Source organism: Dipodomys ordii, unplaced genomic scaffold, assembly GCF_000151885.1.
Source record: "Dipodomys ordii isolate 6190 unplaced genomic scaffold, Dord_2.0 Scaffold131, whole genome shotgun sequence".
Classification (NCBI taxonomy): domain Eukaryota; kingdom Metazoa; phylum Chordata; class Mammalia; order Rodentia; family Heteromyidae; genus Dipodomys; species Dipodomys ordii.
The window spans coordinates 1,544,477-1,559,941 of NW_012267347.1; the positions used below are offsets into that span (position 1 = coordinate 1,544,477).

General features: G+C 41.6%; 1 protein-coding gene across 1 annotated transcript in view; it reads left to right on the forward strand.

Moving 5' to 3' along the window:
- The window catches only part of Copa (coatomer protein complex, subunit alpha), a 51,046-nt gene that overhangs the window by 22,522 nt on the left and 13,059 nt on the right, over positions 1-15,465 (forward strand). The window contains exons 12-18 of the mRNA XM_013030492.1: positions 2,547-2,622; positions 4,602-4,684; positions 6,119-6,258; positions 7,900-7,985; positions 8,101-8,239; positions 13,977-14,139; positions 14,242-14,388. Coding sequence (XP_012885946.1) covers positions 2,547-2,622; positions 4,602-4,684; positions 6,119-6,258; positions 7,900-7,985; positions 8,101-8,239; positions 13,977-14,139; positions 14,242-14,388 — 834 coding nt within the window. The remainder of the gene's footprint in view (positions 1-2,546; positions 2,623-4,601; positions 4,685-6,118; positions 6,259-7,899; positions 7,986-8,100; positions 8,240-13,976; positions 14,140-14,241; positions 14,389-15,465) is intronic.

Sequence of the window (15,465 nt, forward strand, 5' to 3'; positions counted from 1 at the left end):
AATCGAACCCAGGGCCTCGAGCATGCAAGGCAAGTGCTCTACCACTGAGCCACCTTCCCAGCCCAACCCTTTCCATTTCTTTTTTCTTTTTGGGTCTGGTCGTGGGGCCTGAACTCTGGGCCTGGGCACTGTCCCTCAGCTCTTCAGCACAAGGCTAGCGCTCTACCACTTGAGCTACAGTGCCACTTCCGGCTTTTTTTCTTTTTGCTTATGTGGTGCTGGGGAATCGAACCCAGGGCCTCATGCATGCAAGGCAAGTGCTCTACCACTTAGCCACCTTCCCAGGCCCAACCCTTTCCATTTCTTATGCCCTTAGAGCATATCTAATATCTAATGACTTACTAAGAGTTGTTTATTTTTGTTGGTAATACTGGGGTTTGAACTCAGGGCCTCCCACTTGCTAGGCTGGTACTCTACCGCTTGAGCTGCATCTACAGCCATTTTTGATGGGATGTGTGTATATGTATGTATGTACACACATGCGCCCATGCTGCTGCTAGGGCTTAAACTCAAGGCCTTACGCTCTCACTTAGCTTTTTCCACTCATGGCTAGCTTGCTATCACTTGAGCCATTCTGGATTTTTGCTGGTTAATTGGAGATAAGAATGAGAATTTGTGTACCTGAACTGGCTCAGAACCTTAATTCTCCTACTCTCAGCCTCCCAAATAGACAGGATTACAGGCTTGAGCCACCAAGCAGCTAGCTTATTGGGAGCTATTACTGAATATTTTGCAAGAGCTTATGCTCTTGGCTCAAACTAGGTAGGCTTCAGTAGTCATAAATATTAAGAGTTTGTGAGGCTGGGAATGTGGCTTAGTGGTAGAGTGCTTGCCTCGCATACATGAAGCTCTGGGTTCGATTCCTCAGTACCACATACACAGAAAAAGCCAGAAGTGGTGCTGTGGCTCAAGTGGTAGAGTGCTAGCCTTGAGCAAAAGAAGCTCCGGGAGGGCTGGGAAGGTGGCTCAGTGGTAGAGTGCTTGCCTTGCATGCATGAGGCCCTGGGTTCGATTCCTCAGCACCACATAAGCAAAAAGATAAAAAGCCGGAAGTGGCACTGTGGCTCAAGCAGTAGAGTGCTAGCCTTGAGCTGAAGAGCTGAGGGACAGCACCCAGGCCCAGCAGCAGCTCAGGGACAGTGCCGAGGCCCAGATTTCAAGCACCAGGACTGGCCAAAAAAAAAAAAAGTTTGTGAAATAGATCCTTTCTAAGGCTGATAGCATCTAAACTTAATGAAATCTCAAAATCAGTGACATAGATCACTGAAAATGATTGAAAAGAATGTTTATAACTATTTCCTGTGCAAAAGAGATGTTTAAACTGGTTCCTATCCTTGTGAAAAATAGAACTAAATTTTATTTTTTTTTTGACAGTACTGGGGTTTGAGCCTAGAGCTATAAACTTTCTCAGGAGGTGCTCTTCTTCCTGAGCCATGTCCCCAGCCCAAGACCTGTGCTTTGTAAAGGAATTCTTTTCAGAGTAATTGCCTTCAGAGTCGTCAGAGCCCTTCCCAGTTCTTAGCACATAATTTTGGAGGAAAAATCTAATTTTAAGAATTGTTTTATAATTATTAATTGTTTTACAGAGGAGTTACCATTTCATAAGTCATGTGATGAGTACAATTGAATTCAGGCCCTTGTGACTGCTAGGCTAGACACTCTACCAGTTGAGTCACACCTCAACACCTTTCCCTCTTTTTTTGTGTGCCAGTACTGGGGCTTGAGCTCTGAGCTCTGGCCTTTTCACACAAGGCTGGTACTCTACCACTAGAGCCACATCTTTTCGTCTGGCTTTTTGCTGGTTAATTGGAGATTAGAACTGAAATTTATCTACCCAAATTGGCTGCAATCCTCACATCTCAGTCTCCTGAGTAGCTAGGATTACAAGTATGAATCCCTGTCACCTAGCTTCCTTTTTTGTTATTTTTGAGGTAGGATTTTACTTTTCGCCTACACTGGCCTCAAGCTGTAGTACCCTATCTCTGCTTCCCATGTATCTAAATATCTTTTCTTTGGTGTATTTTTTTTCTTTCAAAAAGACTTTTGATATAACAAGTATACTCAGATGGAACACCAGAATATCAGCTCCTTAAGTCTTTTTTTTTTTTTTTTGGGGGGGGGGGTCCGGTCGTCGGGCCTGAACTCTGGGCCTGGGTGCTGTCCCTCAGGTCTTCAGCTCAAGGCTAGCGCTCTACCACTTGAGCCACAGCACCACTTCCGGCTTTTTTCCTTTTGCTTATGTGGTGCTGAGGAATCGAACCCAGGGCCTCTGGCATGCAAGGCAAGCGCTCTACCACTGAGCCATCTTCCCAGCCCCTTGATTTCATTTTGGATCTTCAGAGGATAAAGAAAATAAAATAACATCAAAGCTGAGTTGTTTAAGAGCCCTACAACTAACTCTTATATGTAACATTCAAATATCCTGTGGGTAAAGGGTGACAAAAGTATATTCTCATATTGTCTGTGGAGTGGAACTGTTTTATCAGAATAAACTGGTATCTTGGGTGCCTCTCATTAACATTTTAATTTCCCATTTTCCTCTACAGAGAGCTAGCAATTTAGAGAATAGTACCTATGATCTGTATACCATCCCCAAAGATGCCGACTCCCAGAATCCTGATGGTAGGTATTCTCTTTGTCTGCCTCACTCTGCTTCCAGCTCTCCTCACCATTATCGTCACTTCTTTTCAAGTAGTTCACATTCCATCCCAAACCATGGCCACATCACTCACATATTTTGGCAGGTATTGCTGACAGTTGCATCAGAGGCAACCATGATGTGAAATATTCATGTTCTGCCTCCATTTTATTACCCCAGCTAGATATATATATTTTATAATTTGGTTATTAGAAACTCTCCATTTTCTCTTTCAGCACAGCATGTTACCCTAGTTTATTGTTAGTTGATATGACTTTCACCCTGGTAGTTTCATTTATTTAAAAATGTAGTTCCAATCTTGCAATGTCTCATCCTGGGACTAGGGATTTATGCTCTCTCATCCATATCCAGATCCGATTTGCTTCCTTTTGCATGTCAAAAAGATGAGGCTGCTAACAGCTCCATACCCCACCTGGGATCCCAGGATCCAGCTGAGACCCCTCCTACATCTTCCATCACCACCATGGCTTGGTGATGTTCTTACTATTAGAACTTGCTGACAGCACATTCTCAGAGTCACTATAACTCTTGCTTCACTTGCTTCAGCTCCTCTCCTCTCAATGCACTTCCTGCAGTAGTCTATAGACATACCAAGTCAGAGGCTTATCCCACAAGGCCCCTTTTACTATATTTTGATATTTTAGAGCCCCTCTACGTAGTACCAGGAATTATTTTGTTAGCTCTCTCCCTTTCTCTCTCTCTCCCTCTCTCCCATTCATTATTGTTAATACTTCTCATGCTATTCCTTTTGTCTTTTTTTCTTTTTCTTTCCTCCTTCCTTTTTGTTTTGTTCCCTGCCCTCCTCTTTCCCTTCCTTTTCCTCTCTGCTCCTTACCAGTGTCTTGTTAGAGACTCAGAATTCTCCTACCTCCTAGGTGCTTGCTTAAATGCCTCTACCACCATGCCCAGATTGAGTCACTTTCTTTTGAATGTGATCATATGAAAGAGAAAACCCATATGTATGTGATAGTCATAAATCAAAGTCTTCTTTATAAATTATGCCATTTCTAACTAAATCTTATGATTTCTTTCTTCCTACTTTGTATCCTTATTTAAAACTCATGTCTTTTCTGATACACTTTTCTTTGATGGGGATAATAACTAAAGCCTAATGATAGAAGGAGGAAAAGAAAGCAGAAGCTAGAGTAGTATGGTTCTGTGGCATCTGAAAATGGAAGTATGGTTTGTAAGTTACCTGACACTGCAGGTGCCTAAAAACTAACAAGGCAAGTCTGGCCATTATGTTCTGGGGCTTGTACCATAGATAAAAGAATATATCAGTGAGTCCTTTACAAGCTTCTCAGAGAATAGTTTCCTCTCCGAAATTCTAATCAGCTGTAGAATTGAGAAACAGTTTATAATTTCCCTTCAGAGTAATAATGGTAGGTTGACATTTAGAGAGCAACAGCTTGGTGATAAGTTCTGCCCAGTATCTCAATGGCCTGTCAAGATTTAGTTGGGAGTGCTCTGACCCACCCTACCCTACTAGGAAGCCTGCATTTGCATGTTAAATGCAGCTGAGCAGCTGCGTCCTGGAGAGGGGGCTCTGTCTCTCTCCAGCTTGTTTAGATAGGAGGTCCTACAACATTGACAGGCTGCTTGCTGGGCCCCAGCTTGGCCAGGGAGGCCTTGCTCGTTAGCTTGATGGAGTATGCTGTCTCCCAAGATGGGCAGCCCTTCTGCCAGTACTTGGTGTTGGCTGAAATGTAGCCACTTGGCCTAGAGAAAAGAGACTTGGCAGGGGTGGGGGTTGGAGTTTGGAGGGGCCTGGTGGGGAAAAGTCACTGAACAATAGCCTCAGGTTATAGCTGAATTAGTTAGAAAGCAGCTGATGGCAAAGCCAAAATGGCAGCCAACAAGACTGGCAGCTCCATGGCACCTGACTCTGTCACCTGCCAGTGGCTCACCACATGCTCCCGCCCTTTGGTTTTGTTCTCCTCAGCCCCTGAAGGGAAACGATCCTCAGGCCTGACAGCCGTTTGGGTTGCTAGGAATCGATTTGCTGTCCTGGATCGGATGCATTCGGTGAGTTAAAACTAAAAATGAAAACCAGTTTGAAGAGTGATTGTGGTGACAGTGGTCTGTGTTTGCAGAATAATGAGCACTGTTTTTTTTTTTACCTACTCTCCCCAAGGAAGCCGTGGTCCTCATGTATTAGCTCTTCCTCTATCCGTAGCTATACCAGTCTCCCTGGGGAAATGACTTTACAGTTGATTTGATTGGGTTGCTAATCAGTGTAGCCCAGGACTTAACATCCAAGCTAAAATCTCTCAACTATAAGAGCCAAAAACAGCATCAGATTTCAAGCAGTGGATCTCCTTCCTTGTCCTACTCCCTCCGTGGTATATGAAATATAATAGAGATAAGTGGAACATATTAAAGATAAGCAAAGCTCTCACAAGAAAATAGGTAACAAAATTTAAGGTCAGGAAATGGTGGGGTTTTTTTTCCCTTTGATTAAGAAACTCAGACTCTTAATTGAATTTCATAGGATGGTATTTTTTGTGGCTTTTTTTTTACTTTTTTTTGTCTTAAAAAAAATGCTAGGCGTTGGTGGCTCACGCCTGTAATCCTAGCTACTCAGGAGGCTGAGATCTGAGGATCACGGTTCAAAGCCAGCCCAGGCAGGAAAGTCTGTGAAACTAACTGGAAGTGGCACTGTGGCTCAAGTGGTAGAGCACTCCCCTGGAGTTGAAGAGCTCAGGGACAGCGCCCAGGCCCAGAGTTCAAGCCCCACGACCAATCAAAAACAAAACAAAAAACAAAAACTAGGTCTTACCCTCAAAGGGATCTTGGAATGATCTACCTAATGTGTGAGTAACTTGGATAGAGGAAAATGAAATTTATTTATTGAAGCTCAAGAACAATTGGTAAGAGACAGTGTCAGTGGCTATCATCATGTATATATATATATATATATATATATATATATATATACACACACACACACATATGCTTCTCTCTCTTTTTTTTTGCACAATTTCATTTTTATCTCCAGTAGCAAAATACAGATCATGAATCAGGAGAGAAACGGCATTCTTGAATAAATAAAACTGCCACAGCCCTTTGAGTTCTCACTGAAGTACACACTTGTGTGTGGTTAGCTCAGAACAGCTGATTTCTTCCAAGGTCTTAGCTGAGAAATACCTCATCTGTCACAGAACACTGAAGCAAGGCAAAGGATCATACAACACTGGCACCTGGGGAACTGCACCCATCTTTTCACTTCCCCACTCCTGCAATCCATACTGCTCCATTCATTCTAAGTCAGGTAGTCATCAGCAAGTGCGTCCCCTCCCCCCCCCTCCCCCCCCCCCCCCCCCCCCCCCCCCCCCCCAAGCATCAGCACAAACTGACAAACATCCTAGGAGATCGACATGGTCGATCCAATGGGGAAAAAAGTGAAGTCATAACCTGCATATATGCTTCTCTTAACTTCATCTTTTGTGTTCATTTCAGCTTCTGATCAAGAATCTGAAGAATGAGATCACCAAAAAGGTGCAGGTGCCCAACTGTGATGAGATCTTCTATGCTGGCACAGGCAACCTCCTGCTTCGAGATGCAGATTCTATCACACTCTTTGATGTACAACAGAAACGGTAATGTGATAGGTGCTTTTATTAGGAGCATATATTGAAGGAGAGTGGGTGAGTGGGTATGTTTATTTAGTAGGAGCTTTTTGCCCCTACAGGAATTTTCCATATAACTTTTATACCTATTACACTATAACACTAAGACTCTATGCATGTTTTTCTCTTTAGTATTCTCGTGTGTGTGTGTGTGTGTGTGTGTGTGTGTGTGTGTGTGTGTGTGTGTGTGTGTGTGTGTGTGTTGGTTTGTCCGTGTTCTTGAACTCAGGGCCTGGACACCATCCCTGAGCTTTTTTGCTCAAAGCTACTTGAGCCACAGTTCTATTTCCAGCTTTTTGATTACTTGGAGATAAGATTTTGACAGACTCTTACCTGCCAAGGATGGCTTTCAACCACAGTCCTTAGATCTCAGCCTCCTGAGTAGCTAGGATTATAGGTGTGAGCTACTTGTGACCGACTATATTTTTGTAATACTTACATGAAAAAAGAATACTGTAGGACTGTACAGTGAGGTACACAGATGAATAGCACAGTTCTTACACTTAAATGATCTTACAGTTTGGTGGTAAAAACAGATATATGAAAGTTCCTAAAAATATAAGGGTTTGCTCTTTGTATGATTAGAGATACATGTAGCTTTCCACATTCTGCTACAATTTGTATGCTTGAAGACAACTACATACACCTCAGCAGGGCCCACCTTGGGGGCTGCAAGTCAGACTGTCACTTGAGAGTATTTCTGTTTTTAAGTTGTCCTTCTTGAAATGACTGTTAAAAGCTAAGATAAATTACATTGCACTTATTTTATATTCTTTGTTGAAATAAAACCTAATTGACTTTGCTTTAAAAAAAAATGTATGTAGCTGGGCACTGGTGGCTCACGCCTGTAATCCTAGCAACTCAGGAGGCTGAGATCTGAGGATCACGGTTCAAAGCCAGCCTAGGCAGAGAAGTCCATGAGACTCTTATCTCTAGTAAACCACCAGAAAACCAAAAGTGGCACTTTGGCTTAAGTGATAGAGCACTCACCTTGAGCTGAAAAGCTGAGGAACAGCGGCCAGCCCCAGAGTTGAAGTCCCACAACCAACCAACAAACAAACAAGTGTGTGTGTGTGTGTGTGTGTGTGTGTGTGTGTGTGTGTGTGTGTGTGTGTGTGTGTGTGTGTGTAGAATGCATAATGTGAGCCAAGTCGGCCAGCCCCAGAGTTCAAGCCCCACAACCAACCAACAAACAAACAAAAGTGTGTGTGTGTACACGAGGGTTTGAAGGAACGGAGAATGCATAATGTGAGCCAAGGCCTGGGAATGTGGCTTAGTGGTAGAGTGCTTGCCTAGCATGCATGAAGCCCTGGGTTCGATTCCTCAGTACTACATAAATACAAAAAGCTGGAAGTAGTGCTGTGGCATAAGTGGTAGAGTGTAGCCTTGAGCAAAAGAAGCTCAGGGACAGTGCCCAGGCCCTGAGTTCAAGCCCTAGGACTAGCAAAAAAAAAAAAAAAAATGTGAGCCAAAATATTTTAAGTAACTGAGTTAATACACAGGAATATTTGGTATTAACGTTGCAAAGTTAGAGAAGAAAAGGGACATAGGTCATAGCTTGAGCCAAGGGAGTCAAGTCCATTCATGTTTGCCCTTCTCTCTGTATCTCAGGACTCTGGCATCTGTGAATATATCTAAGGTGAAATACGTCATCTGGTCAGCAGACATGTCTCATGTAGCACTACTAGCTAAACATGGTAAGTCTTTGTTATATCCACCCTGATTTAGAGCCCACTGTCTCCCCTATTCTCCCTGCCAGTCTACTGCACTCACCCTATCCAACAGAACACTCATGCCCTTTGCCTCTTACAGCCATTGTGATCTGTAACCGCAAACTGGACGCTCTGTGTAATATTCATGAGAACATTCGTGTCAAGAGTGGGGCCTGGGATGAGAGTGGGGTATTTATCTATACCACAAGCAACCACATCAAATATGCTGTCACCACTGGGTAAGTCAATTATCTGGGATACAAAATGGAAGAAGGTGGCTTTTCAAAGGATATAACAAGTCCCTTGCGATTTTCTTCATGAAAAAATCTTTATCTGCCATATATTATGTGCTAGAGGCATCAGCACATTTTCTTTCAACTCTTAAAATTGTGAAATATAATCCAAATGTAAAAAATTGCATCAGCTATAAATATATAGTAACTAAGTTCTGGAGTAACTAACTTCTGTGTAACTTCCACCCAAGTCAAGAAATAGAATAGTTCTGGTATCCAAAAAGTCCTTTGCCAAATGCTCCTCATTGATCCAAACTCTCTCTTTCCATCCAAAACTAACAGCATTCTGCTTTTTGTAGTATTTTTTTCTTGTTTTCTCCATTGTTTTTTTTTTTGTTGTTGTTGTTTTTTTGGGTCCGGTCGTGGGGCCTGAACTCTGGGCACTGTCCCTCAGCTCTTCAGCTCAAGGCTAGTGCTCTACCACTTGAGCCACAGCACCACTTCTGGCTTTTTTCTTTTTGCGTATGTGGTGCTGAGGAATCGAACCCAGGGCCTCGAACATGCAAGGCAAGCTCTCTACCACTGAGCCAACTTCCCAGCCCCTTCTCCATTGTTTTGCCACCCAGTTTTGTCTTATGACTTAGTTTTGTCTGATTTTGGACTTGATATAAGTGAAATCATTTCAAATTTATTATTTTATGTCTTACTCAATATTTTCTTCGTAAGATTCATCCTAGCCAGGTGATGGTGACTCACGCCTGTAATCCTAGCTACTCAGTAGGCTGAGATCTGAGGATCATGGTTCAAAGCCAGCCTGGGCAGGAAAGTCCATGAGACTCTTATCTCCAATTAACCACCAGAAGACAGGAAGTGGTGTTGTAGCTCAAGTGGTATAGCTTGAGCTGAAGAGCTCAGGAACATGGCCCAGGCCCAAAGTTCAAGTCCCACAACTAACAAGAAAAAAAGAAAGATTCATCTAAGGCTGGCTATGCTGTCCCAACACTCAGGAGGTAGAAACAGGAAGGTAGTGAATTTAAGGCCAGTCTAGACTATGTAGTAAGACCTTGTTTAAAAAGAAAAGAAAGTGGGGTGCCTGTAGCTCACACCTGTAATCCTAGCTACTCAGGAGTTGAGATCGGAGGATCATAGATCAAAGCCAGCCCTGGCAGGAAAGTCTGTGAGACTCTTATCTCCAAGAAAACATCAGAAAACCAGAAGTGGCACTGTGGCTCAAGTGGTAGAGTGCTCACCTTGAGCTGAAGAGCTATGGGACAGTGCTCAAGCCTAGAGTTCAAGCCCCATGACTGACCAAAAAAAGTTCATTCATGTTGTACCTCTTATTCATTTCTATTGTTGATAGAAATTCTGTTTTATATCATTTGTCATTCATAGTGTTTTCTGGTGTGTGTGTACATTCATTTCTCTAGAGTATATTCCCTTGGTAACTTGCTAGACCTTTGAATGTGAATGTTTTCACACTTACTAGTTAATGTGAAATTACATTCCAAAATGTTCTTTTGCTGGCATGGCTCCATTGCCTAACAAGTACAAACCTCTTAATTCAAACACTAATACTGACAAAAAAGCAAACAATAAAAGTGACACAGTGATCCCACTAACTGTCATGTCCACCAGTATTGTATACATTTCCTTGCTTGTAATCTTAACAATACCTGGCTTTGGTACACTTTTATTTTTGTCCATCTGGTGGTTTTAAATCTTTACTTTTTTTTAAATTGAGTTTATTTATTTGATTCCTATATATGTATAGGTAACAATCCTGTATCAGAACGATTTCAAATAATACTATCTTTTTGTTTTATAGAATATCTTCTGATTCTTTTTTTGGTGTGGTTAACCTTTTAGCAACAGAAGCTCTCAGTTTTAATGTAGCTAAACTTACTAAACAAATCAGATGTTGTGTCCTGTTTAAAATATTTTTCTTAGCCTCCAAAATCAGAGGTATTCTATTACCTTCTTATAAAAACTTGATAGTTTTGCCTTTTATATAAGACTAATTTCTACCTGAAGTTGATTTTTGTGTATTATATGAGGTATCAAAGATCAATTTGGCATTTTGCACAATTGGCACAGTTGGCCAGCATCATTTATTCAAAAATCCAACCTTTCCCCATTGTTTGTATTTTTGTCATGCATTAATTATATATGCATGTGTTTGTGCGTGTGTGTTTTGTTTTGTTTTGTTTTGTTTTGTTGTCAGTCTCGGGGCCTGAACTCTGGGCCTGGGCACTGTCCCTCAGCTCTTCAGCTCAAGGCTAGCGCTGTACCATTTGAGCCACTGCACCACTACCAGCTTTATTCTGCTTAGGTGGTGCTGAGGAATGGAACTCAGGGCCTCATGCATGCAAGGCAAGCACTCTACTACTGAGCCACCTTCCCAGCCCTATATATATATATATATATATATATATTAATGCAGGATTCTAAATAAATAAGTATTTCAGGTTTTGTTTTCTGTTATGTACTCTGGTCTAATTCTATACTGTCTTAACTACTATTGTAGCTTCATGATAAATCTTCACATCTAATAAAATCGATCCTCTAACCTTTCCCATTTTGTTTACTTCTTGAAGTTTTTAGGCTATTTTCAAATCTTGCTTTCTCATATGTTTTCTTAAGCAATCTTGTGAAATGCCATACAATATAAAACAAGTCATAAAACTTACTGTAATTTCGGTTAGGGTTGCATTAAATCTATGTCAGTTTGTGAGTAGTTATTTTTAATTCTAATCTGTAAAGATTTACTATCTCCTCATTCATTTATGTTTTCTGAAGTGTCTTTCAATGAAGTTTTATAATTTTCTCTATAGAGATGCTGCATTTCTTTGATTAGATTTATTAAGCTCTTGATAGTTGTTTTTTTGTTGTTGGTGGTGGGGTTTTTTTTGGGGGGGGTTGGGGGGGTTCCAGTCGTGGGGCCTGAACTCTGGGCCTGGGCACTGTCCCTCAGCTCTTCAGCTCAAGGCTAGCGCTCTACCACTTGAGCCACAGCACCACTTCTGGCTTTTTTCTTTTTGCCTATGTGTTGCTGAGGAATCGAACCCAGGGCCTCAGGCATGCAAGGCAAGCGCTCTACCACTGAGCCACCTTCCCAGCATGATGATGTTTTTTGTGGGTTGTTTTGTTTTATTTTTGGCCAGTCCTGAAGATTGAACTCAGGGCCTGGACATTGTCCTTGAGCCTGTCTGTGCTCAGGGCTAGTGCTGTACTACTTGAGCCACAGCACCACTTCAGGCTTTTTCTGAGGAATTGAACCCAGGGCTTCATGCATGTTAGGCAAGCACTGTACCATTAAGCCACCTTCCCAGCCCCTTGATAGTTTTTTAAAATATTATTTGTAAATGGGTAGAACCCACTAATTTTCCAATTTTCCTTGATATTTTAGAAAGACAATTAGGTTTTTGTTTCCATTTTTAGACACGTTGCTCTATTTTCGTTCTGGTAATTTAACTATTTTATCTAATTTAATCTATTTTATATAAATAATAATCTGTGGGCAGTGACAGTCTCATTTCACCTTTTACTTACTTGTAAATGTATATGTTTTTCTAGGGTAAACTTAACATACTCACATTATCTAAGTTGGCTATAGCTTATAGATATTCTTTTTTCTTTCTTTGTTTTGGTGGTGGTGGTGGTGGTGGTGGTACTGAGATTTGAACTCAGGAACTTTGAGCTCACTTAGCTGGTGCTCTACCACTTGAGCCATGCCAATAGTTCTTTTTGCTCTGCCATTTTTGGAATAGGGTTTTGCTTTTGACCAGGCCAACCTGAATTTCAGTCTTCCTATTTATGCTTCTTGTTTACTGGAATGATACCTGGAATTACAAGCTTGTATCACTACATGTAAGCCTGACTTTCTTTTTTTGTGTGAGGGTACAGAGGTCTAGGGGAACACCAGGCTTGAACTGAGTACCTCATGTTCTCAAGATGCTTAATGGCTCATGGCTCACTTGAGCCAGACCTCCAATCTGCCATTTTGCTGGTTAATTGGAGATGGAGTATCAAAGACTTGTGCCTGAGAAAGACTTCTGCCTGAGCTGGCTTCTAGCCTTGATCCTCCAAACCTCAGCCTCCTGAGTAGCTGGGATTATAGGCATGAACCAAAGAGCCAGGTGCCAGTAGCTCACACTGAGATCTGGGGATTGAGGCTCAAAGCCAGCCTAGGCAGAAAAGTTTTTGTGAGACTATTATCTCCAATTAACCATGCAAAAAACTGGAAGTGGTGCTGTGGCTCCAGTAGTAGAGTGCTAGCCTTGAGCACAAAGAGGATCAGGGACAGTGCCTAGGCCCTGAGTTCAAACCCCACAACTGAAAAAAAAATTTTTTTAATCAACATTGGCAAATTTTATTTGCGTCCAAGTTTTGTTTTTTGGGTTTTTTTTTTGCTTTTGGGTTTTTTGGGGTTTTTTTTGGTGCAAGTTAGACCATTCTTTAAAGTTACCTGTTTCTTCTGAAGGACCCATAGTGATATCTCCTTTTTAAAAATACTATTATTAGCCTCTCTGTCGCTCTCCGCCCCCCCCTCTGTCTCTTTCTGTCTCTCTCTCTGCTTGGTGCCAGTAGTGGGGTATAAACTCACTTGGCTTTTTCACTTACAGTTATTACCTACCACTTCAGTCTTAATGAGAGAGAGAGAGAGAGAGTGTGTGTGTGTATGTTTGCATGTTTGCTCATACCAAGGCTTAAACTTGGGCTTCCCACTCTTGAGATGTTTCATGCTCATGGCTAAGTGTTCTACCACATGAGCTATATCTCCAGTCCTCTCTCTTTTTCTTAATACCTTCCCAAAAGGCTTACATTTTTATCCAGCTTTTGGCAACTATTGACTCCTTTGTAATTTTTTTCTTCTTCTGTATGTTAATTTATGCTATTGGCTTTATTATTTCCTTCTTCTTACTCTCTTTGATTTAACTTAAAGTATAGTTTTTGAAATATATGCAGGTAGATACCACAGTTTTCAATATTTCTTCTAATACAGCTCATCCATTTACAGCTATAAATTATCAACTACTAGATGAATTATATACCAACAAGTTTTACTCTGTGATCTTCTTATTATCTTTCAGTTAAAAATATCTTCGGCTTTTTATCATTTCTTTATGTGCCAGAACTCTTCATAGCTACTTATCTCTTACTTTTACTTGTAGCTTATAAAGAAGGAGTTATCTTTCCATAATGATCTACCAATTGTATATCTAAATATAGAATTTATCTTTGATGTCTGATTCTTATAGTCACATATGGTGTTCAGTTCCTAGGGTAGTAGCTTTATAAAGATAGATCAAATCATCTAACCTATTGTATAAAAAAACAAACTCAATATGAATATGTCCTTCTGCACTGTTGTTTGTTTGGCATTTTACAGAGAGTTATGAGAAGATAAAAGTCTGTGGCCAGCCAGGCACTGGTGGTTCATTCCTGTAATCCTAGCTACTCAGGAGGCTGAGATCTAAGGATCATGGTTCAAAGCCAGCCTGGGCAGGAAAGTCCATGAGACTCTTTTATCTCCAATTAAACACCAGAAAATCAGAAGTGGTTCTGTGACTCAAGTGATAGAGTGCTAGCCTTGAGCTGAAGAGTTGAGGGACAGTGGCCAGACCCAGAGTTCAAGCCCCACGACTGACCAAAAGAAAATGTCTGTGGCCTTGGCGTGTTCATTTTTCACAGACTAAATTCCACCCTACTTATTGAAAGTTACGTCTCTATCCTCTTCTCTTAGAGACCATGGGATCATCCGGACTCTGGATTTACCCATCTATGTCACACGAGTGAAGGGCAACAATGTGTACTGCCTAGACAGGGAGTGTCGTCCTCGGGTACTCACCATTGATCCTACTGAGTTCAAATTCAAGCTGGCTCTGATCAACAGAAAATATGATGAGGTATGAAGTGAGAAAGCATACTAGGAGCATTAAGAAAGGCAGTGCTTTTTTTTTCCCCTGTAAGTAATGTTTACTCCCTTTCTACCCAACTCAACTGTCCAGGTACTGCACATGGTGAGGAATGCCAAACTAGTAGGCCAGTCTATCATTGCTTATCTCCAGAAGAAGGGCTATCCTGAAGTAGCATTGCATTTTGTTAAAGATGAAAAAACACGCTTTAGTCTGGCCCTGGAGTGTGGAAACATTGAGGTAAGAGAATTATGCTTAGCAGCCCCAGATCCATTAAAGAAGATGAGAGGGTTAGAGTGGCATTGGCACCATTATCCTAGGCTTGATCCGTTAGCTAGAAAAGTGGAATTTGGGATCTTTTTCAGCCGTTAGATCGAACCATCTATTAGTGTTCCTATTTGCCTATTTCTACATCCATTTCTACCATTATTGACATTCTCAGACTGAAGTCAGTAACTTTTAGGATAAACATAGTATGGAATTTTTTAAGGGCTGGGAAGATGGCTCAGTGGTTGAGCGCTTGCCTTGCATGCCTGAGGCCCTGGGTTCGATTATTCAGCACCACATAAGCAAAAAGAAAAAAGCTGGAAGTGGCGCTGTGGCTCAAGTGGTAGAGCGCTAGCCTTGAGCTGAAGAGCTGAGGGACAGTGCCCAGGCCCAGAGATCAGTCCCCACGACCAGACCCAAAAAAAAAAAAAGAAGAAATTTTTTAAATCTCATTATTCCCTTGGCTTTTTTTTGTTGTTGTTGTTAGTCTTGGGGCCTGAACTCTGGGCCTGGGTGCTGTCCCTTAGCTCTTCACCTCAAGGTGAGCACTCTGTCACTTGAGCCACAGCGCCATTTCTGGCTTTCTCTGCTTATGTTGTGCTGAGGAATTGAACCCAGGGCCTCATGCAGGCAAGGCAAGCACTCTACCACTGAACCACCTTCCCAACTCCTTATTTTTATTTTATTTTTTTTGTCAGTTGTGGGGCTTGAACTCAGGGCCTGGGTGCTGTCCCTGAGTCTCTTTGTGCTCAAGGCTAGCACTCTCCCACTTGCCACAGTACCCTTCTGGTTTTTGAAGAGTCTCATGGGGACTTTTCTGCCTGGGCCTGCTTCAAACTTCGATCCTCCTGCATAGTTAGATTATAAGTGTGAGCCATAAGTATCTGGCAGCATTTGATCTCTTTTAGATGAAGGAAAATGTATCAAATGTTGAGACTTGGGCTTTTTTCTGATGAAAGAAAAGGCTTAAGATTATTTTTCCAGTTCTAGACTTAAATCCTTTGTTTATTCTTCTGGCTTTCAGAAAGCTTCTATGGATCTTCAAATCTG